The 24,314-nt window shown below is 36.3% G+C and overlaps 3 protein-coding genes across 5 annotated transcripts in view; 1 reads left to right on the top strand and 2 right to left on the bottom strand.

The window, feature by feature from the left end:
• The window catches only part of LOC120623474 (mediator of RNA polymerase II transcription subunit 25-like), a 31,020-nt gene extending 23,938 nt beyond the window's left edge, over positions 1 to 7,082 (bottom strand). Inside the window, exons 1-4 of one of the 2 annotated variants that reach the window (XM_039889513.1) lie at positions 6,765 to 7,082; positions 5,798 to 5,956; positions 4,752 to 4,915; positions 3,937 to 4,091 (exon numbers count right to left, since the gene is read on the bottom strand). In XM_039889513.1, the coding sequence (XP_039745447.1) occupies positions 3,937 to 4,091; positions 4,752 to 4,915; positions 5,798 to 5,956; positions 6,765 to 6,886 (600 nt within the window). In that variant the 5' untranslated portion in view covers positions 6,887 to 7,082. The remainder of the gene's footprint in view (positions 1 to 3,936; positions 4,092 to 4,751; positions 4,916 to 5,797; positions 5,957 to 6,764) is intronic. The other variant, XM_039889522.1, reaches the window with a different exon arrangement.
• A 260-nt stretch (positions 7,083 to 7,342) lies between these two features.
• On the top strand, positions 7,343 to 17,788 carry LOC120625790 (malonate--CoA ligase ACSF3, mitochondrial). Of its 2 annotated transcripts, XM_039893009.1 has the most exons (10): positions 7,343 to 7,382; positions 7,528 to 7,766; positions 7,915 to 8,052; positions 8,618 to 8,710; positions 8,986 to 9,384; positions 9,764 to 9,941; positions 11,847 to 12,102; positions 12,932 to 13,132; positions 15,480 to 15,622; positions 16,620 to 17,788. In XM_039893009.1, exons 2-10 carry the CDS (start codon positions 7,616 to 7,618, stop codon positions 17,065 to 17,067), a joined length of 2,007 nt encoding a protein of 668 aa, XP_039748943.1. In that variant the 5' UTR covers positions 7,343 to 7,382; positions 7,528 to 7,615; the 3' UTR covers positions 17,068 to 17,788. The 2 variants fall into 2 exon arrangements, with proteins under 2 accessions (XP_039748943.1, XP_039748935.1); XM_039893001.1 differs by lacking the exon at positions 7,343 to 7,382 and having other exon boundaries at positions 7,466 to 7,766.
• A 2,533-nt stretch (positions 17,789 to 20,321) lies between these two features.
• Positions 20,322 to 24,086, bottom strand: LOC120627799 (piggyBac transposable element-derived protein 4-like). Its single transcript, XM_039895880.1, has 5 exons — positions 22,726 to 24,086; positions 22,287 to 22,520; positions 22,102 to 22,203; positions 21,118 to 21,945; positions 20,322 to 20,435 (listed from the first exon to the last, which is right to left on the bottom strand). The coding sequence occupies exons 1-5, from the start codon at positions 22,876 to 22,878 to the stop codon at positions 20,322 to 20,324; spliced, it is 1,431 nt and encodes a 476-aa protein (XP_039751814.1). The 5' UTR covers positions 22,879 to 24,086.
• Positions 24,087 to 24,314: the final 228 nt, after the last annotated feature.

Here is a 24,314-nt window from a genome sequence, read left to right as displayed (position 1 = left end):
TATTGTGAAGCTACAGTAAGTATGCCTATTTCTTTAAGCTTCTCACGGAGGGATTCGCGTGATTTAAGTTTATATATTGACCGTACAGCTCTTTTCTGCAATATAAATATAGTTTCGATATCAGCTGCTTTACCCCATAACAAGATTCCATAGGACATAACACTATGAAAGTACGCAAAATAAACTAGCCTAGCTATTTCAACGTCAGTAATCTGTCTAATTTTTCTGACTGCGTAGGCAGCCGAGCTTAGTTTACCCGCTAGTGAATCTATATGGGCACCCCACTGTAGCTTATTATCCAAGGTCACGCCCAGAAAAACTGTGGAAGTCTCTATTTTTAGTGATTCACCATTTATCATTATATTTTTATCAATTTTCTTTACATTTGGTAAGATAAATTCGACACACTTTGTTTTTTTTGCATTTAAAAGTAAGTTGTTAACTGTAAACCAGTGCGACACATGCGACATAACACGGTTTACTTCGTCAGAGTTATCTTTACTCCTATCAGTCTTAAAAATTAGAGATGTATCATCTGCAAACAATACAATGTCGCATGTTCCACTGACATGGTACGGTAGATCATTTATATACACTAAAAATAGAAAAGGACCCAAAATCGAGCCTTGTGGGACACCCATTGAGGTATTTGAACCCTGAGACTTTGCATCATTTATGCAAACTCTTTGGGTTCTATTGCTGAGATAAGAGGCAACCAAATTTAGTGCAACGTTTTGGATACCATAGTGGCTTAGCTTAAGAAGCAAGGTTTTATGATCAACACAATCGAAAGCTTTAGATAGATCACAAAAGACACCCATGGCGTTCTGTGAACATTCCCAGGCATCATAAACATGTTTTATAAGTTTAGCGCCTGCGTCCGTTGTGCTACGACCTTTAGTGAAGCCATACTGCTCAGGGTGTAGTAAGTTATTTACATTAAAATGATATAAGAGTTGATTTAATATAATTTTTTCAAATATCTTACTAAGAGCTGGTAAGATTGAGATAGGTCTGTAATTGTTTATATCATTTTTATTACCAGATTTAAATAGAGGAATGAGTTTACTATGTTTCATTAGGTTCGGGAAAGTACCTAAATCAACACATTCATTGAAAATTATGGCTAAAAGAGGAGCAATGACGTCAATAATTTGAGATATTACCTTTACCGACATTCCCCATATATCACCTGTTTTCTTTAATTTTAACAACTTGAAGTTTTTACTGATATCCGATGCATCTATATGTTTGAAATGAAATAAAACTTTGCACTCATTAATGTTGCCTCTTAATAAATTCTGAGCTTGTGTAGGTCTTTAGGTGAGGAATTTAGTGAATCTGTTAACAAAATAGGAACATTCTGAAAAAAGTTTTCAAAAGTACTAGCAACTTCTGTATCAGTAGTTACCATATTATTATTAATAATTAATTCAAAATTTCCGTCTCGAGATTTAGTTTTCCCAGATTCATTATTAACAATTTTCCAGGTTGTTTGTATTTTGTTTTCAGATTTTACTATCCGATCTTTAATGTATAGCGACTTAGCTTGTCTACAAACATTTTTAAATGTTTTGGAGTAACTTTTTACATATTCAAGGAAGGTTGGAGTCTGATTGTATTGTTTTTCATCATATAGCTCATACAACTTATCCCTGCTTTTGTAAATGCCTATTGTCGCCCAATCACTAAACCTCATTTTTTTATTAGAATCTATGTATTTAAAAGTAAATACTTTATTAAATGCACTTTCTATTTCATTGAAAAGCGTACGATAAAGATTGTCGGGATGACAGTTTTCAAAAAAGAGAGCAGGAATTTTGGCTGATATTTCACCTTCAAATCGCGTCAGTTTACTCTGAGTTATCGGCCTGTACTTAACAATAAGTTTATTTCTATTTGTACCAACAACAGTAATTTGTTGGCCACAATGATCTGACCTTTAATTGTTTAATATCGATTTACCTAAGATATCACAGTTAAAAAAAATATTATCTTAACAAGATGCTGAAGTTGCTGTGATTCTAGTAGGTTCATCGAAAGCATTATTCAAATTAAAGCATTTAAATAAGTTTAACAACCTAGTCGTAGTAGTATTATGTAATAAGATATCAACATTGAAATCCCCGCATACTATTACATTTTTAGTAGACATACACAATCGCTTAAGGACATCTTCCATTACATCCTCGAATTGGTTGAAATCACCTGAGGGGGGATGGTACACACACACTATTATAAAACGCTCCAGCTCCACACAAGACAGTTCAATTATGCGCTCCACAGAAAGACTAACTATATCTTTTCGCTCCTTACATGTTATATTATTGCGTACAAAAATTAAGGATCCACCATGAATAGCAGTCTTTCTAAAGAACACACTTGACATTTTGAAGTTATTGATGTTAACTGCTATTTGTGCTCCAGTGAGCCAATGCTCAGTTATACACAATATGTGTATATTGAATTTTTCAACAAACAGTTCTATTTCTAATTCTTTGCCGGTGAAGCTCTGTATGTTTTGATGTACAATGTTCATATTACAGAGCTTCCCCGTTGTCTCACTGTCTAGTTTAAATAACTATTTATTATAGTACTAGAACAAGTACTAGGGTCAATATTAGAAATATTGGTGGTACTTGAAGTACAATATGTAGAGGTGTCAATAGACTTAGTTACAATACTTGTAACAGTATCATTTAAGTTGTAAGCTAGTAAAGATGCCAAGTGATGCTTACTTTTCTTAGATAAAATTAAACTATCTCTAGACAATAGGGATGACATGGATTTATTGATGTCAAAATAAAAAACTGCGTCACTATGACGGCATGTCAGGTTATAAATTAATAAATTTAAATTATAAATATGTTCATTCTGCTTTGAACTAAATGTGCCACAGTAAGGAAAGGCACACATAACGAATTTACATTGAGTTTTACTATGTAAAGCTAGTAATTTATCAATGCATCTTATAATTTGATGCTTTTTGACATTCAAACTGTCTCCTATTAAGAGAACAACATTTTTATTTACATCTAAATAGTCACTATTCAAACTATTAATAAGATAATCGAAACTAGCCCCCGGTGAACATCTATTAGTCACTGAGTGATCAAGGTAATGGTTCATAATAGGTCCAAAACCTTTACCTAACATGTCGGAAAATATAATTGTCTGTTTTTCAGGCATACTTTTTAATAAAGGTGAAGGGTCTGGTATGACAGTTGAGCACTGCTCCAGGCATGTTTCTAATTGGTTGGAAGATACTGTATCACATAATTTTAGGTTAGTCATAGGTATCTCATGAGTACAGTTACATTTATTTGCTAAAGACTCAAAGCGAGCCATGTTGTAGGTACCTAGGGCTAACAACTCATCAGCTGCCAGAATTTGTTCATCAATCTGCCTTTGTGATAGCTCATATTTAATGGTTACAGTTTTAAGTGAGTCCTCCAATTGTTTAATTACATCATTGAGGCTTTGAATTTCACTTTCATAGTTTTCTCTACTTCTCTGAGAGGATAATGAAAGGGTGTTTAATTTATTTACTAAAACTGAGCGTTCCTTTCTTAATGCCAGGTTTTTTGTGCCAGCCCTTTGTTTTTTTATTAAAGTTTGAGTTTTTTTAATTATTTTACTTATTTTAATGTATTTTTTTATTTTGTTATGGCTATTTAAATAGGAACAGGAATGTTGCTGAGGCTTGGGGTTTTTAATACAAGGACTATCACAAGTCAGATCGATACACATTGGCATTGTTGAGGATGAAGCAACAAGTTCATCGTACAGATTATTTGTTGATAGTATTTCAGCACTGTGTAATTGTGACTGAAGGTCATTGATTGTTGAACATGCCCTACTTAATTCTCCCTCCAACATAGAAATTTTAAAACTCATTTAGCAGCACTCAGCACAGTAATCTAAATGATAACATACCTTAGCATAATTTCTTTGTTGCGCGGCGTGGAGTTCGCCGCCCGCGTGCTCGTATAAAGCCAGCAGGGCGGGTAGCTTCTTAGCCGCAGCGACTGACAGCTGGGCGCCTCGCTCACCCACTAGTCTTGCCGCTTGCTCCACTGTAGCTGGCGCACCTAAGGATATCCCCACATTATTATGTTCCACGTTTCAGCACATGCATTGAATGAATGAATTAATATACTTTTATTGCACACCACAAAAAGTACATAGAAAAAAAAGAAAAGGATAACAAAACAACGTACACAATTTGGCGGCATTATTCGCTTCATAGCGATTTCTTCCAGGACACCATTGGCGAAGATAAAAAACGGGTACAGAAAATAGTTAGGTGGTGCATATATACATATACCCATATAATAAATATTTCATTACTTAAATATATACATTCTCATTTTCTCAAAGGACAGTGGGACGGTAAGTTGTTGAAACTTACGAGTAAGTATATGTTTAATATAACAGCCATCAGGTACATACAACGTGTAACCGAATTACGAAATAATGTTGAAGGATGCATACTTTATGCATCCTTCAACATTATTTGGTAATTATTATGCTCTGGGCTTTCAACTAAATGTATGCCAAAAATCAAGACGATCGGTTGCTAAAAATGCGTGAATGTAGGACAAACGAACAAACACATTTTAGCATTTATAATATTAGTTACAATCACTATCTTATCATTTATAAGCATTGTACTTTTGTGATAAAATAGACTGTTCAATAATAGCGATATCTCTTTTGTTGTAATGAGTGTTACAGCAATGGAGATTTACCTGGTGGCACCAATCCTCCAGCATATGCAGAGTAGGGTGGGGAACAACATAGTAATATCACGTGCAGAGGTATATCCGATCTGCCCAGCTCCTCTAAACAAGCCAGAGCAGCCGTTAGCGCCTCAGTTACACAGGCTCTGTTTTCTGCATGGCCACCTATAAACCTGTTTAATGGAAGAAATCTGAGTAATTTTGTTTAATTAACTTTTATTACAATTATGTAGTACATTGATTTAATCTACCTCATAAATGTTACATTACAAAAGCTAGGCAATGTATTGTGTAATCACACAAACATGTTTGTTACAACGTCACATTCCAAAACTTTCAATTTCCTTGCTCTTCTCTACTTTTTCTCTCTCTATAATACTAAATATACTAAATATATACTACGACAATACACACATCGCCATCTAACCCCAAAGTAAGCTTAGCTTGTGTTATGGATACTAAGATAGCTGATGAATATTTTTTTATGAATATAAGACACATAAATACTTATAATATACAGATAACCACCCAGACACTGGAAAATGTTTGTGTGATGAACATGAATGTTTTTGTTTTGTGGGAATCGAACCTACTACCTTGGACTCAGAAAGCAGGGTTGCTGCCCACTGCCCCACTCGGCCGTCAACTCTGCATGTTAACTACATTACCTTCCTCTTTAATCACTCCATCTATTATTATATTACATAGATTTCTGTGAGCACAATATGCTACTAAATGTTAAAACTTAACTGCTTACTTAAATCCAGTTATGCAGCATTATAAACAGCATACATAGTATCTATTAGACATAACACACTATAACCCAACACCACAGCGGTGAGCATTTGGTAGCATTTGGTACCGTAAATTAATTTCACAACTTGTATCTATGACCAATTTTTCCAAATTGTATTACTCATCTACCTTATTAATGCAAACCCTTTTTGGAACCCTTAAGCACACACTTTGATGATAGTTAATTTTAGAGTTTAGAATTTTAATTACTGCCCATACATTATAAATAAAATGCACGGGACAGCCATAATAATACATACTGTATTTTATCGACAGTCTCCACAACTGCCTGTGGACATGTGAAGGGTCCAAATGTTGCAACAGGAAGTCCAGGGTGACAGTCGGCAGCTTGATAAGCTACTATGCCATAAACTGATCCACTCCCTACTCCCTCTTCTAAAGCTCCTCCATGAAAATATCTGCAATGTACAAACAAGATAATAATTACAAGTACTTGAAAGTCCTGGATAAGTAAGGACACTTTTCAACTTCCATGAAGTTTAATGGTATACTCTATCTCTGTTAGTCTCTTCCACATATTGAAGACTTTTTGGTATTATGGTAGTTTCATAATCACTACTAATGTAAAGTTGGAGAACTTGCTTGTTTTTTGTCTGAATTTTGTGAATGTTTTTTATGGTTTCAACAAACATGAAAACAGGGTTTGCTTGTTTTTTTTGTTTGAATTCTTTATGACTAAATTTTTATCGTTTTAATAAATTCATATACAAAAATTCTTTATATTAGAAAGTAATGAAAACACTGTTTACATATAGGTTTACCAACAACACTTGGGCTCTTATGTCTTACACTTTGCAATTAATGTACTCAGAGAGAAACAAGAAGGGATCTTTTTTAGAACAACCCTTCTATTTCCTGCAAGTGTTGTAATAGGTAACTAAGAGAATGTCATTAATGCAGTGGACTTTTATAGACTATTGTTTGAGTATCACTTCATCTGGTACAGAAGAATTCAGCATCCACATGTTTGCATTGGAAAAGCACAACAAGTACTTAATAGATTGACTTGAAATTTTTCCACAACGTTGCATAGCTACAAAACAGCTTTTTAACACTAAGATCAAACAGGGACGGGAATTAATATCAGATTGAAATTTAGCGAAGCAAGGTCCAAAATTTTAAAAACCAGCTGTTACCAACTATTTTTATGTAAATAAAGAGCTAACCTCGTGTAAAAATTTAATGTATTTGACTACTTGTACTTACTCGAGTGTAGGTATAATATAATTGGTTTTTAATTCACTTATATAGGCACTATTGGCAGACGTTGCTTCTATAACGAAAATTACTTCTGCTTGGGTGGGGGAGTCTGGAGCGTTGACTACCATTGTTTTAGCTTATTTACTAATACTTATTTACGACATGTTTACTCAGAAATAATCATTTTTAGTTTAACGAAACAGCAACAAACACAAATTTAGAATAGCTGTCAAGCACAGATGTTTAAGGATGAAGTGTCAAGTGACAACGCGCAACTCCATGAGTGTTGAATTGAGTCGTTCATTCATCATATATTTTCAATTAGCTTGTAAAAAAAATATCGAAATCCATATTTCTTTCGAGAATTTTTTTTATACGATCACGATTTATAGATAAAAAATTGTTTCAATGTTGTGCGTCTGTCTTCCGATATATGTATTTCGATATGTCAATAAAAAATTAAAGCCTGACTAGGAAAAAAAAACCTGTTGTTGAACCTGCAGCAGGGCTAGCCCAGTCAGGAGACAAAAATTATATTCCCCGATTATATTCTCTGACAAGGAATATAATTAACGTGTCTGTCTGCTAAAGCAGGTCCGCGAGAAATATAAATAAAATATAATTGTAATAAAACTAAATTCAGTGACAGTGACTAAATTTCAGAACTGACAGTCCCCTGTTTTGTCAAATGTCATTGTAACCAAAATTCAAAATAATCTCATTTCATTTTTTCTTATCTCTGAAACTTTATTTTTCGTTCATTATAAAGCTGTATTTTAATTTCACTAATCTCAATATAGTGATACGAGTGTCTGCTTTATCTCGTTTTAAAATATCGTACTCGAAAGATAAATACAATGGAAATTCCATTTCGATCTTTGCGCATTATTAACCGGCTTTTACGAAAACCTTTTGGATTTTCAGCTTATAGATGTGTTTCTAATGCAGCTGTCAAAGAAGAGGCATGTCCAGAACTCTTGAATTCATTTAACCAAGACATTAGGGCTGGTAAGTGTCCTAATAAACTCTACAAACTTACTTATTTTCTCCTCATATCTTGATTTAATAAACATCGTCTGAACACACTTGCATATTCTACCTCCTTGGAAATAGCATTCAGAAAAAAAACCTGTATCTTAACTTTATTCTTTAATAGGCGGAGCAGTGCCAGTATTCCGAAGAGCATTATTGTTCCCATCACGTATTGCCCTGCAGGATGACTTTGGTACCTACACTTATGCTACCCTGTATCGAGCCGCCACCGCACTTAGTAAAGATATTGGAGCTCAACTTTGTAAGATATTATTTTTTGTATTTTTATATATTATCTGATTCCTGTGTCCTTCGTTCTTGTTTATTACAGTTCTTTACAAGTACTATAGGAACCTAGCGTATAAATAAATAAAATAAATAATAAATAAATAAATAAATAAATATACTACGACATTACACACATCGCAATCTAGCCCCAAAGTAAGGGTAGCTTGTGTTATGATATTTAGCAGCTATAAGATAGCTGTTAAATGTTTTTATGAATATAATACTCATTAATACTTATAATATACAGATAAACACCCAGACACTGAAAAACAATCATGTTCATCACACAAACATTTTCCAGTTATGGGAATCGAACCCACAACCTTGGACTCAGAAAGCAGGGTCGCTGCCCACTGCGCCATTCAGCCTATGTTATTCTCTATCCTTTGATACTCACTGTTTGAAGACTTTACCTTCTATTGAAGAATTTTGGACATTTGGAGAGGTAATCTTATCTGATCCCTTTGTAACTTGTCTCAGTTTTAAATGGTTCTGCATTCCTCAAATATATCATTAACTTTTATATTTTTTGTTTGTAGTGGGTGAAACTGAATACACTATTTCATACATGTGTAGCAATGATGCCTCTCACATTGTTGTGCAATGGGCAATATGGATGACGGGGAATATAGGTAAGTTTTACAATAGACAAAGACACATGTCAAAACCTCCTTATGATGGGCAGGGTATGGGTACGGATTGATAGATTTTGTACTTCGCACACGTGGGAGATCTTTAACGGACAGTGGCTGAAGCCTCTACGCACCCTGACAACACAATTTAGAAATTATGACTGTGACATCTCTTTTCGAGGTTTCTTATCATAAGTATTTGGTCTATGCTTTTATAGCTATAAATATAACTTTTACAGCTGTAAATTTAATTTACCATAATGGTTTTCTTCCAGCTGTACCGCTGACCCCACTTCATCCAGCTGAGATGCTAAAATACTATATTACAGACAGTGGATCAAATTTAATCATTTGCCTACAAGACTATGAGAAAATCCTCCGTCCAGTCTCTGAAGAGCTCAAAAAACCTTTACTAGTTGTATATAGGCCTAAAGATGGCCAGGATGATTATGGCAAAGAAAGTCTAGCCGAAGTTATGAATGGCAAAGATAATCTGGCCAAAGTTATGAATGGCAAAGATGATCTGGCCAAAGTTATGAATGGCAAAGATGATCTGGCCGAAGATAATAGAGGCAAAGGTGATCAAGGATATGCACAGGAAGATTCAATTAGTGATGTTGGTCCATCGAATATGTGGTACGGTGGTACAGAGGCTATGCTTATTTATACCAGTGGTAGGTATTTTTATGTTTTAATATAAATTTTCAACATATTGTTTTAAATTTTTTATAATTAGTGTGTTTACCTACACTTGGAGGAATTTTCGTAACCGACAGGGTTTAAACCTGCGACTTTCTGGCAATCGCTGGCTGAGCGCTTTAAACAATTAAGCTACGGCTCTCCTACCGTCGATGCCGAAATTAGTGTATATGCCCTTTACAGTTCACATCCTGTCGGTCCGGAAAATTTTTATACGCATTTTAAATTTATAATATTGTTTTAACTGGTGGAACTACCAGATGGATTTAGAGAAAAGTGCGTTCAAACAAACAAACTTAAAAAACTCTTCAACCTTAATATAATCAGCTTTTTATTAGAAGTCTTTTATTCCAGGTACAACCAGCAAGCCCAAAGGTGTGGTTTGGACGCACAACATGCTCACCACACAGATAGCATCACTGCAGGCCGCGTGGCAGTACTCTGCGTCTGATGTGGTCCTACACACGTTGCCCTTGCACCATATACATGGACAACTTAATTCCCTTAACGCCTCTCTGGCAGCTGGAGCTAGGTAAGTCAATCTTCATCTTGCACGTATTCTACGTCATGTTTAAACACTTCTCTGGCGGATGGAGCTAGGTAAGTCAATCTTCATCTTGCATGTATTCTACGTCATGTTAAAAACTTCCCTGGCAGCTGGAGCTAGGTAAGTCAATCTTCATCTTGCACGTATTCTACGTCATGTTTAAACACTTCTCTGGCGGATGGAGCTAGGTAAGTCAATCTTCATCTTGCATGTATTCTACGTCATGTTAAAAACTTCCCTGGCAGATGGAGCTAGGTAAGTCAATCTTCATCTTGCACGTATTCTACGTCATGTTTAAACACTTCTCTGGCAGCTGGAGCTAGGTAAGTCAATCTTCATCTTGCACGTATTCTACGTCATGTTTAAATACTTCTCAGGCAGATGGAGCTAGGTAAGTCAATCTTCATCTTGCATATATTCTACGTCAAGTTCAAACACTTCTCTGGCAGATGGAGCTATGTAAGTCAATCTTCATCTTGCACGTATTCTATGTCATGTTTGAACACTTCTCTGGCAGATGGAGCTAAAGTGAAACTTCTTCTTGCTCTTATTGCACACCATGTAGACAGGATTCTATGGCAGCTCAAGCTAGGTAAATAAATATTCTTGCTGTAAGTAAATCTTTTTGCTCTTATTCCATACCGTGTGGTAAAGCTACTCTGGCAGCTGGGACTAGGTAAGTAAGGAAATCTTCTTTTTGCTCTTATTCCACGCCTGTGGGAAAGATTCTCTGATAGCTGGAACTATGTAAGGAAATAGTTTCCCTCATCCAATTCAACACCTTTGGGATCACTACTCTAGTAGCTGGAGCTAAGTAATAAATCTTTTAATTAATCTCTTATTTCACGCCATATGAAAACGCTCCTTAGAGCTAGGTAAGTAAACTTTCTTCTTGCTTTTATTTCACGCCATGTTTAAACGTTTCCCCGCCGGAGAATCGTTTAAACATGGCGTGAAAGCTGGAGCTAGGCAATTACATCTTTTGACACTTATTCCATGTTATGTGGGATCGTTTCTCTGGCAGCTGGAGCTAGATAAGTAAATCTTCCTGTTTTTATGCCAAACTACGTATGTGAATCTTCTTTTGTTTTTTATTCTGCACCATGTGTAAATGCTTCTCTGGCAGCTGTAGCTAGGTAAGTAAAACTTCTTGCTCTTATTCCATACCATATGGAAACGTTTCACTTCGAAGAGCTGAAGATCAAGATACGTCTCTGTAATGTATGCACACAGAAAAAGCTAAGTAGAAAGAGATGCATTGACCTCAATGTTATGAAGGGCATAGAGAAAAGAGGAGCAAAGAAAGAAGTTCGATCGTTTGGACAGATGGAATTTAAAAGGCGACCGAGGTTCAAAGTAAGCACAACCTGCAGTCTGTTATCCTTTTGTTTTCCTTATCCTAAGGTTGCCTGGAAGAGATCGCTACGAAGTGATAATGCCGCCTTCTGTATACTGCTTCTGTCTGTGTTTTTTTTATTCTTCCTCTGTATTTTTACTTGTGTGCAAATAAAGAGTAATAAATAAATATACTATGACAATACACACATCGCCATCTAGCCCCAAAGTAAGCTAGTAGCTTGTGTTATGGGTACTAAGGTGCCTGATGAATATTTTTATGAATTATATACATAAATACTTACAATATACATATAAACACCCAGACACTGAAAAACATTCATGCTCATCACACAAACAATTTCCAGGGCTCAGAAAGCGGGGTCGCAGCAAACTGCGCCAATAGGCAGTCAATTTTTTATTTTTTATTTTTCTTACTTATAAGTAGATAGGTATACATAGGTGACTTGATGTCCTGAAACTCCATTGAGTAGTCACTCCAAAATAAAGTAGTTGTTGTCAAAATAAATAAATAAAATAGTAGCTTTGTTCCAGAATACGAATGCTGCCATCGTTCGCGTCTCACACGGTCTGGGCTCGTCTCCTGGGCACTGGTGACCGGGAAGACTCCCGTGTGTCGGTATTCCACGGGGTTCCCGCGATGTACACACGCTTAGCTGCTGACTACGACAAAATGTTCGCGGACAAAAAGACGCAGGACTACGTTCGGACGACGTTGTCCTCGAAAATGCGTCTAATGTGCGCCGGATCTGCTGCCTTGCCGGAGACTTTGTTTAAGAAGTGGGAGCAGGTAAATAGATAAATAAATAAATAAATAAATATATGAATTCAATTTCAAATTCAAAGTTTCTTTATTCATGTAGGCCTATCACAGGCACTTATGAAGCGTTCATACATATTTGTTTACATAATTGTAAGGAGGTGGTGATAACTTCTTTCGCCAACTTAAATCTAAAGCTACGAGCGTTCCAAAATAAAATACAATTGCCCTTGAATGAATTTGCAATTTTGTATAGCTTAGTAAACTGCACAACGAGTTTATTTTTGCTTCTAATATTTATATTGTTACAGTGCATTTTCTTTTTAAATTTTGATATATTTTTATGGACATAAATTAAATTTTCATATGTGTCATTATTTTAACTTCTTTAAATTTATCCCTTAATGACTCTCTTGGGCCCATTTTATGTATCGCACGAACAGCCCTTTTCTGCAGGACGAAAATAGAATCTATATCAGCATCATTACCCCATAATCTTAATATATATAAATCTCCTGTCACGATGTTTGTCCGCGATGGACTCCTAAACTACTTAACCGATTTAAAATTAAATTGGCTCACCGTGAGCAGTCTGGTCCAACTTAAGAGATAGGAAAGCTTAGATCTTTAATTATAGTCGCAATTTTATTTTATTGCAAATTATTTGTCTATAATTAATTGACAGTCACATGTTATATATATATATATATATATACTACTATACTCATTTAAGGCTTAGCGATACTGAATACTTTAAAAACAAAATCTAACGCAGACGAAGTCGCGGGCAACAGCTAGTAATAATATATAATATATACGGCATTTCTCATTTAGTTTTTCATGATATTTTTATTTCCAGATCTCAGGAATAAGGCTTCTAGAGCGATACGGCATGTCGGAGTGTGGTATGGCCCTCAGCAACCCCTATAGACCCGTGGAAGGCAGAACTCTGGGTTGTGTGGGCTCACCCCTCCCGGGGGTATCGGCCAGGTTGGCGACTGTGACTGACAAGGGTCTGCAGCCTTCAGTCACTGTGGAATCACCAGATCCTGATACTCGGGTATTTAGTTTATTTGTAGATAATAATCTCCATGAAACGAATATGCGTTACGGTAAAGAAACAGACAGACACATTGACGGCCGATTGGCTGCTTTTTGAGTGCAATGCCGTGGGTTCGATTCCCACTACTGGAAAATGTTTGTGTGATGAGCGTGAATATTTTTCAGTGGCTGGATGTTTATATATATGTATATTCTAATTATTTATGTATATTACTCATAAAAGTATTCATAAGTCATCTTAGTGCCCATAACACAAGCTAAGCTTAATATGGGGCTAGGTGGCGATGTGTGTATTGTCGTAGTATATATATATATATTTATTTATTTATATATATACATTTATAAGATTAAGTCGGTGAGAGAATAAGATAGAATTTGACGACCGATTGGCGCAGAGGGCAGTGAGCGTACTTTCTGAGTCCAAGACTGTGGGTTCGATTCCCACAACTGGAGATCGTTTGTGTGATAGACATGAATGTTTTTCCCATAAACACCCAAACACTGGGTATTATATCTGTATATTATAAGTGTTTATGTGTATTATTCATAAAAATATTCACCAGTCATCTTAGTACCCATACCACAAGCAACGCTTACTTTGGGACTACATTGCGATGTGTGTATATACCTACTACTAGCTGTCCCGGCGAACTTCTTACCGCGGATATTTTTTTTTATGAATGTTATATTTTAATACTTATTATCCTATTCCGGTCTAAGAGGATTCCAAAAAATCAAATATCACAAAAATTAGTCCAGCCGTTCTTCAGTTATAAATGGCGTAACTAACAAAACTTTCTTTTATATCTATAGATAAGTATTAATGTAAATTCTTCATAAAAAAAATATTCATCTATGGGACTACATAACACAAAACTTTACATTAATCCTAATACTTCAGATACTCTATATCCGCGTCTCAATCATTCGTAGCCTGCTTTTAAGAAGTTTTACTCCGGCCGACCGTGTGTATTGCAAAGTGTATTTATTTTCATATGTTAATTATTGGCCAAGCTGATGATAAATGCAAAAACATAGCCTATTAGCAGAGCAAAATTTCGCAGGACATGCAAGGAAGCCGTCCAACGTCCTCAGGCGTAGGTTTTAAGCCTCACTCATGTGCCTATAATAACACCTAATAGAATAATAATAAATAAATATACTACGACAATACACACATCGCCATCTAGCCCCAAAGTAAGCGTAGCTTGTGTTATGGATACAAAGATGACTGATGAATAATTTTAAGAATAATAAACATAAATACTTAGAAAATACATATCAACACCTGGACACTGAAAAACATTCATGCTCATCACACAAACATTTTCCAGTAGTGGGAATCGAACCCGCGGCTTTGGGCTCAGAAAGTAAGGTCGCTGCAAACTGCGCCAATCGGCCGTCAACATAATACAATAACTCCTAAAACAAGTCTAACAGAATAGAAAGATTATAAAGAGAATATTATGGAGAACTCATGCAAGTTTTACAACGATGTTTACCTTCACCGTTGAAGCAAGTGATAGTTTAATTACTTAAAACGCACTTAACTTAGAAAAGTTAGAGGTGCGAGGATTCGAACTCGGCCCCCCGAAAGTGTAGCCGAAGTCCTAACCACTAGGTTATCAGCGCTGTTATTATTTATAAATTACAGTGTAAACTCTTTATAACGAAACTCGAGGGACTGAGCATTTTTTTGTCGTTATAGAGAGTTATCGTTATATGGAGTGAACAAAAAAAAACCAAATTAATAAGAATTTTTAATTGTATGTATGTCTTAGATAATAAATGCTTATACATATAAATTATTGTTTACACATATAGTCTGATAATTTCGTCTGACGTTTTTTGCTATGCCAGTACTTGTTTTGTATTATTTTATGTATCCTATTCATTTTTCGTCAACACTAATCGCTTTCCGTTTACTGGCCATGTTAACAGTTTCAAAGTAGGTTTACGACTGATAATACGATAGGTACCCAGTATGCTTGGTCGAAGACCATCACTTCCGAGAAAACAATGCGTCATACTGCACGTGTACAAGGCAATTAAGGATAACAAAAGCTAGACCGACCTCGGATGTTTCGGAGCTTCAAAGTCTTTTGTTACCTGATAACATAACATAAACAATAATACCGATAATAAATATTTACTGTCTACAAATATGAACACATTTCTTCGTAATAGAGAATGGCGTATCGCTATAAAGAGTGTTTCAATATGTGAGTTTTAACGCAAACCAACCAACTTGGGCTCACTCCAACGTTATAGGGAGTTTATCGTTATAAAGGATAACGTTATAAAGAGTTTACACTGTATATTGAATTTTAAATGTATTCTTACAGATATATCTCGACAGACTTGGCTTAACACCAACCAAGGAATCCTTTGAGGGTAGTTGGAAAACTACTGTGGTAGAACACAAGCTGAGCGAGACTGGCGTCTTCGAAGGAGAACTGTTGCTCAAAGGACCGGCTGTCTTCTCTAGGTGAGATCATTGTTATTAGCTAAAGTCATAAGTAAGCGTACACTTGTGGTGACGGCAGATCAGCATACAATTGTCACCACCCCTTCTCTTTCCTCGGGGCTCGTACGAGGTGACTAAGGGAATATAGCGGAGAACGTGCAGCAGTGTGCTCACAAAACCCCCCCATTGGAAGAGCCTTTTAGTCCAGCAGTGGACTGTTACAGGCCTTTTGTGAATATCCCACTCCTGGAACCTGCGAAGTGAATATTCAGCCTAAGAAAAGATCGATCCCAAAGTCAAAGTCAAAAATTAAATTCAAAATTCAGTTATTTCATATTTATTCACTTTTGAAACGTCAAGTATGTATGTTTGTAGTGACTCCACCACCGGTTCGGAAAGCAGATTCTACCGAGAAGAGCCGGCAAGAAACTCAGTAGTTGCTCTTTTCCAACATCAACATTTACAATCACTTTTCTATCTTGCGGAAGATGAGAGCGAAGGTGGCTGCTTCCAATCTACCTAAAGGAAAACATCGTGAGAAAACCTGTATGCCTGGAAACTCTCCATAAGGTTCTCAAGGTCGTGTGCTTATTTAATTTGAGCAATAATTATATTAACTTTAATGGTGAAGGAAAACATCGTGAGGAAACCTGCATGCCAGGAAACTCTCCATAAGGTTCTCAAGGTCGTGTGCTTATTTAATTTGAGCAATAATTATATTAACTTTAATGGTGAAGGAAAACATCGTGAGGAAACCTGCATGCCAGGAAACTCTCCATAAGGTTCTCAAGGTCGTGTGCTTATTTAATTTGAGCAATTAATTATATTAACTTTAATGGTGAAGGAAAACATCTTGAGGAAACCTGCATGCCAGGAAACTCTCCATAATGTTCTCAAGGTCGTGTGGAGTCTAGCAATCCGCACTGGGTCCAAGCCCCTTTCATACTGAGTAGAGACCCGTGCCATGTAGTGGGCGAGTAACGGGTCGATGGTGATGCAAAAATGTTTTGGTATGCAGATACTGGAACCGAGCTCCTCAACTGGACTCTCCCGATTTCACCGAGGACGATTGGTTCCGTACGGGAGACACCGCGTCATTCTCCGACGGCAGGTTCAAAATCCTCGGCCGCACTTCCGTGGACATCATAAAAACCGGCGGCTACAAAGTCAGCGCATTACAAGTCGAATCCGCCATTCTGGAACACCCAAGCGTCGCTGACGCAGCAGTTTTAGGTATAGATGACAATAATTACGGTGAAATCATTGCCACTGTAATAGTTCTCAAGGAAAAAGCTACACTCGATTTGAGGGAGTTGAAAGACGTCGCTGGGAAAAAGTTGGCACCTTACCAGTTGCCGAGAACGATGTTGGTAGTGGACGTGATGCCTAGGAACGCTATGGGAAAGTTGGATAAGAAGGAAATTAAAAAACGCTTCGGAGACCAACTGATCATGAAAAAGAAGTAGATATCTACAAGCCTATAAACATTCAAGGTCAAACTGTTATAGTTCATTTGAGTTAAGAAAATAGTGATTTAAGGTTGCCTACAGCGCTGAAGAGCGGATTGTTTACACCCCAAGGGCACATAGACAGACGACATAAAACGAGTCGCATGTAGTTAAAGTCAAAGTGAAATATTTCATTATTCAAATATGCACATAGATGGCACTTCTGATGCGTACATTACGTAAATGATGCGATAATTACATTCAACTTACAACTAAAGCTACGAGAATTCCAATCTTTGCCTGATCCAAGAAACCTATAAAACTAGCCGGGTGTTGTTTTTGTTATCACCATCTCACAATGTTATTAACTCGCTGAATACAAGCAAGGCAAACGATATAAAATACCTATTTTGCCTATTTGCCAAATTGATGTGCATTGGCATTAATTTGCAAGTATGTACTTAAGTTTTTATTAAAACGAAATTCATACTTTCGTACTAAGATGACGATGATGAAAGTGCGTTTGTTCGTTTGTCCTTCCTTACCGCCTTAATTAAGTAACCAAGCAACTTGATATTTGGCATTGGTGACGCGGCGTAACATAGGCTAATTTTTATTCCGGGAACACAAACGGTTCTCACGGGATTTGTGAAAAAAAAATAAGATCTTTGGCTAGAGCTAGCAGCAGCTATTTAATATACTTTTTAATCCCTACTAATATTATAAATGTGAATGTAAGTTTGTTTGTTACGCTTTCACGCAAAAACTACTAAACCGATCATCACGAAACTTTGTACACATATTCCTGAAGGTATAAGCAGTGGCGTGCATAGGGTTTTCGGTCAGGGTATGCATAAAAAAATAGGTACTGAACATGCTATTTTGATGTTACTGTATAATTTTATTTGTGAGTAGGTACCTAACCTAACATTGTTTGTGATACCCGTGTAGATCTTCTCATCATCTCCTATTTCCAGTAGGTATAGTAAGCTCTGAGACGACCGACTAGCGAGTTTTTAAAATTGTCTGCCATTGCGGCAATTACATTAAATAATGTTTTTTTAGTGTAAACAATAAACAAACATAGGTAGGTATTATTATAAATAAATAATGAAACAAAACATTGATCACTGCTATTCGCCTGTTTCTGTAAGTCAGTCAGAGCTCTTTTTACGTGCCGCTCCTTGTAGGTGCATTCCTTCATTTACGAATAATCTTAGTTAAGACGTTAGTTAAGAATTAGCTCTAAACTTACCTACATTTTCCAAGCACACTGAACCATCAGATCGCACGCCGAATATAAGAACTTTCTTACACTAAGAATATTCCTCACAATCATTTACAACAGTACACTGTCACAAAGGTTAATGTTAACAATAATAATTGTAACTATTTACAAACAACCGTACAGCAAACGAAAAAAACAGTAATTACCTAATTCTAATTCGGTGAATATAAGTTGTTATGACAGAAGGTAAAAGGTAAACAATAATGGCGCTGAGCGATCGCCAGCGATAATGAGAATATCATAGTCAAAATATGTCCGTAATATTTTCTTAGTACACAAATGCTATTAAAAGTTGTCATTTGAAGAATATTACTTCATCAGTTACCAATGGCACCTGGTATACGTTAATAATTTATTTAACATAATTCGGCAACTTTTAATTTGGTTATTTTAATATACTTTTTGAACAAATTAGGTACTTATAAATTTCTAATGATCTTGAATGTAATAAAATTCATTGATAAATTTTTTAACTACAAAAAATAATGATTGCCGTTTAAAACAATAACAAACAAAGCAAATTACTTGTGCTTATAAAAAAACAAAGCATACATTTGGATTTCAAATTTCCGTAAGCAGTGCTTTTAAGATTTGCACACAAGCGAAACCCCTATACTGGAATCCTGGAAAACTCGCACACATAGAAAGAGCCAAATATTGTCTAAGCACGCACGCGATTATATCACTACACACCAGAACTTCCTTGTGTGCTGGTGCACACAAGTAACGACAGATGCATTCAATCGCCGTGCTTCTATGGAGACCGCGGCGGCGCGGCGCATTAATTCGAGCGACGAATAAACGATTTGCCCGGCAATGGATACTTAATCGTGAAAACCCCAGCTAATTTTATGAGATTTAAATTATATTTAAAGCGTTACTTTTTATTTAGGGATACTGTTTACAACTCAAAATTAAAATATAGTCGAAATATTATGCAGTTTGTCTATTTTAGTTCTAAACCATGACACGGGACTTGTCCATTGATTTACATAGAAGTGCGGCCGGTTTTAACTAGATGGCGCTTTTATAGTTTTCTATAAATTGTTAAATTTTTTTTCAATTTTTAAATTTTAAGTCGTCCTTATGGTCTGAGAGGCCCTGAGGTCAGGGTATGCACTGCTTATTTGCATCTATGAGATGCACGCCACTGGGTATAAGAAGTAATATAGGATGCTTTTTATCTAGAAATGAAGCTCAGTTCTTTTGGGACGGAAGTGTGATTTTACACCATAACGCCGTCAAATGATAACTGATTTAACCTTTGGTATGCCGGACGCAGCCATTTGACAATTACGCTATCTGCCGCGAAAAACAGAGTGATACGAACGCGCGGATCCGCGTTCCGGCAAAGCCATGTATATTTGTACAAAGGATGTTCCATTTTTTTTAATTTTTAAATTTTATTTTGTACTTTATTATTGTATCACCTACTGTAACTATTTTAGTTTAGAAATAAAACAATGTGAACTAAGTAGGTATAGTGGAATGGTTTTATTACAAAAACAAAAAATGCTACATAAATTCAAATCGACTCGAATCGATAAAGTTATTTTCATATTCATGAATGCATGTCTATCATCATCAGCCTTCGTTCTAAACGACTCCACTGCAGGAGCATGGCCTACCCAATCAGGATCATAATCCACCGCGCTGACCCAGTGCGTGTTGGTGGATATCACAAGTCCTCAAACTTGCTAGGTTCTTCGACTTGCTGGTTTCCTCACGATGTTTTCCTTCACCGTTTAAAGTCAGTGGTAATTTTTCTTAGAAAAATACGGACTTGAAAAATATCATTGGTCCGCGCCGGGATTTGAACCACGACCTCCCGTATGAGAGGCGAGCGCTCTACCGCTAGGCCACCACGACTTCTGCATGTCTATGTCTATTCATAATTCGTGATAGGTACGCCAACATTGGCCTACACACAGGAACACTTTACACTGCGAGCAAATTATGTTTGTTTCCTTTCGTTGTTTGTTAGCTAGGCATTGCACACAACGTCCTCGTTTCTGGCGATTTTGACGTTTATTAGTCCGGTTTGTTGTGTCAACTGGTATGTAGTCTGGGACATGTCCATTACAGCTTCGACTGTTATCTCCGGACGACACACTGGTATTAGGCCTTATGCGCTGTATTTTATTATGTTCCTTACAGAGTGCATCTGCTAGAATTAAACGAAATTTCCTGTGACTGTAATTTGCTGCGCTGCGACATTTATGTATGATATAACTGTTTAGAATACTGCAGTTCAGCAGGCGCCGAAAAACTTTCAAATACCATTTTAGCCCTCGTTTTCGTTCTAATAAATACATGGAGAGCTTCTGGTCTTTTAAGTCCACGCCCCCCATGTATTTATTATAACTGTGGACTGCAATGGGTTTTTCGTAAGTGACTCCTGCTCGGCGGCCTGGAGCAGTTTCGGGCTTATGAAACGTAGATATTGTGGTCACAAGCTTGACATCTCTCCAAACCGTTACTGCTACGTCACCACAGTGGCGAGAGACAATCTGCCCCCGCTGCAATTGTCTTTCGCTTAAGTTTTTGATATCTGACGGAGTGTCGACTCTTCGTCGATTTAACACTCCGACAACGTCGGTGTGGTTATGCTTCAGGAACCGTGTAAGACTAACGGAATTAAAAAAATTGTCCATGTATAGACAATAGCCTTTTCCTAGATAATCTTCTATCAATTTGAGGACGACTTTTGAAGTTGCGCCAGTAAAGCCATGTATAGGTTCAGAATTTTCACCTTTACCTGCATATATGTATAATTTTACCAGATATCCGGTTTCCGCCTCACAGAGCTCATAAGTTTTAATACCGAATCGTGCTGCCTTAGAACGAATGCACTGAATCCAACTCAGGCGTCCCTTCCACAGCAGCAGCGACTCGTCAATACTTATGGCTCTGTGTGGGATATATATTTCTCCAAATTTTTTGTTGCAGTGTTCCACAATATTAACAACTTTAGATACCTTTCGCTCATACCCGCGAATATTAGGACCGAGTTCATCGTTGTCAACAAAATGTAAAAACCGTAACAGTAAGAGGAACCTGTTTTTGCTCATTAGCTTTCTAAATTCTGGCATGCCTAGTATGCCTGTAGTCCAGTACTCGTCAATTCTGCTTCTGTAGCATATTCCCATATAAATCATAATTCCGAAAAATTTGTATAACTCCGCTACTGTTGTGTCTTCCCACTGATAGAGACGGGATTTAGGTTTAATACCATCCTCGACTTCGGCGGCAGCAGCAATTTTTTGCCATGCGTAGTAGTTAGTTTCTTTGACAATTTTTTCCATTACAGACCTATCCCAGATGGATTTAAATATTTTAATTGGAGTATCTTCCTGCACTGTGGGTCCTGGCTGTACTTCAAATCTCTCTTCTGTACCAGTAAATTCTTCGAAATTTTGAGACCACGTGAAATCATAATTTAACATAACTTCCTCTTCCCCTCTTTCTTCTATTTCTTCCCCTTCTTCTTCTATTTCCAAAATCCTGCGTAAATCATTTTCATCAAGATCGTCTTCTTCGTCATCTTCACTTCCTGAATCGACTGCCAAAGCCTCAGCTAGTTCAGACGTCAGATATGTATTTACGACCTGAAAAACATGTCGGTAGAAATTAAGTTATTCTTATTGAATTAAGTTTAGGACAATTCCAATTTAGATAGATAGGAATTATTGACATAGACAAATATTCTCTACTATAGATTTGACTTGGTATTACAATGGTATCCATGGCTTGTACTGACTAACCTCATGAGAGGGTATAGGTGAAACAGAATCGCTTTCATCTTCAAAATTTAACATTCTGAGTTGCTGCATCTCGTAAGACTCTCTTGCCACATTCCGCACTGGCTGCAAAAAAAGTTTGATTAATTACAATGTTACAAAATGTGCAAAAACGGATATAAAATGTAATTGTACAAATCAATACCAACCTCATTTGAGGGCCCAGGAACGTCAGGATCAGGTGAAAAATTTAAATCTACCCTCCTCCAAATTCGAGGTGCTTCAGAGGATTCTTCGACATTGGCTTTTGTTCTCAGTAATTGGCTGCCAACCTCATTTGAGGGCCCAGGAGCGTCAAGATCAGGTGAAGAATTTAAATCTAACCTCCTCCGGATTCGAGGTCGTTCAGAGGATTCTTCGACATTGGCTGTCGTTCTCAGTACCTACAACGAACGAATATTAATGTAATGTAGAAATTTACACCTGGATTCGAAATAAAATGGTTTAAATAAAAAACCAAGAACCGACTTCATTGAAGTCTCCGCTTAAAAAATAATTATCAGCTGTTTCATCTCAATAGACACAAAATGTATGAAACAGCATCCCCTCTATTTAAAAAGTAATGGCATACATATGTGCAATACATACATGTAATGATCCGGATAGGGATTTTTCCATATATACGGTTTTATCAGGTCGTGCATACAAAGAACCGTTGGGCGAAATCTGTATTTCCATACCCACAATGGGTTGAGTTGCTTCCCACTCAGGTGGTGTAGTATTCCTCACATTTGATTCCATCTAGAAATAAATAAAATAACAGCAAATTGGGAGGTAAAATTATAATGTAAGACATGAAGTCGAAATGTAAATAAATTACCTCTACAACATTTTGTATAGTCTTGCTTTGTCAAAGAATAAAACTAATTATATGTGAATTTTTTTATTAGTTTTAAACAAATAACAGTAACCTTCTCATTGTAATACTTAATTAAATTTTTGTTATTTAGAAATCAGCACAAATGTTACATTCGTCATTTGTGTAATGTTCATATATGGCAAACATACAGTTTCGACACCAAAAATGTTTAGCGTGTAATATCATTTTAAAAGTACTTTTTTTGTCAGTCCGAAGACATAAATGTCGAGGCATTTTAGAATTCGTGCGTTTTTTACATATGAAACAAGCACTTAATTTTATAAAATGAGTCTCTTTCCAAGGCCATATAGCTTCACGAAGACATAGGCAATAATCTCCTTTGTTGAGATACTTATCAACATCTAGGTACACCACCATTATTTTATAACCTTGAAATTAAATTAATAAAATATTGTTAGGTTCAATGCAAGATATCTCAAAATATTTTCTGGACAACTCAATAAAGTAAATAAACAAGTAAAGTGCGTGGTATAAATTTGAACACCCTGTACGTCTTAGCCGGAACGCGGATCCGCGCTCAATATGCGGTAAGACTATCGAAAAACAAAGATTCTGAATAAACTATGAATTATGGACGAAAACACTTTGCAAATTGAAGATCTTGACAAAAAAGTCTTCAAAACTATATATAACACGCACTCAGAATGAAAGAAATACAATAGTTATGAATAAATTTGAAAAAAAAAACTAACCGACAAATCGTTTACTTCTAATTATTTTAGTAATTGCATAAATTTCTCATAAGATTTTATTGAAAACTATTCTAAATGAAAGAAATTATTGAAATAACACAAAAATATACTCACTGTGTCCAGTAATTACAAAAAATCAAACACTTAGTTCTCAACGAAGTCGAGTATTCAGTGACACGAATGAACAAGTTTCTGAACTAAAGACAGGTATAAGAGAATTTGGTACATTCATTCATTCAAGGACGCAAGCGATTTTGACACTTCTGCATCGTTTTTATGAGAGAAAATTATAAAAAATTGTCTGCTGGTCGGAGAGCGTGGATCCACGTTCCGGCAGATAACTGCTTTGCGCTGATCCACGTTCAGGCATACCAGAGGTTAAAGAATTACTTTTGTACTTTAGAGGTTATAATATCTGTTTAATTTTGCCCAAATTTCGTGTAGATCTGATGAATGTGATTGTAGATAGACGACAGAACTGCTCAGCGGACGGCAGCAAACCCGTCATGTAAAGCTTAGTTAACCTAAATACATAAAGTGCTGCCACATTTATGAGGCACATGTCTTTCGAAAAACAAAAACAAACGCAGACGAAGTCGCGGGCA

The sequence above is a fragment of the Pararge aegeria genome, chromosome 1 (assembly GCF_905163445.1).
Source record: "Pararge aegeria chromosome 1, ilParAegt1.1, whole genome shotgun sequence".
Lineage (NCBI taxonomy): Eukaryota > Metazoa > Arthropoda > Insecta > Lepidoptera > Nymphalidae > Pararge > Pararge aegeria.
Note: the sequence above shows the minus strand (reverse complement) of the source record. Positions and strands in the feature narration are given on the sequence as shown.

Excerpts from the sequence above, each read along its gene's own strand:
- LOC120625790 (XM_039893009.1), top strand. The coding sequence starts at position 7,616 with ATGGAAATTCCATTTCGATCTTTGCGCATTATTAACCGGCTTTTACGA. Across the intron at positions 8,053-8,617 it reads AGATATTGGAGCTCAACTTT|TGGGTGAAACTGAATACACT; the intron begins GTAAGATATTAT and ends TTTTGTTTGTAG. Across the intron at positions 12,103-12,931 it reads TGTTTAAGAAGTGGGAGCAG|ATCTCAGGAATAAGGCTTCT; the intron begins GTAAATAGATAA and ends TTTTATTTCCAG.
- LOC120627799 (XM_039895880.1), bottom strand. The coding sequence starts at position 22,878 with ATGGAATCAAATGTGAGGAATACTACACCACCTGAGTGGGAAGCAACT. Across the intron at positions 22,204-22,286 it reads TTCCTGGGCCCTCAAATGAG|CCAGTGCGGAATGTGGCAAG; the intron begins GTTGGTATTGAT and ends CTTTTTTTGCAG. Across the intron at positions 20,436-21,117 it reads AGGCGGAAACCGGATATCTG|ATAACAGTCGAAGCTGTAAT; the intron begins GTAAAATTATAC and ends TGTCGTCCGGAG.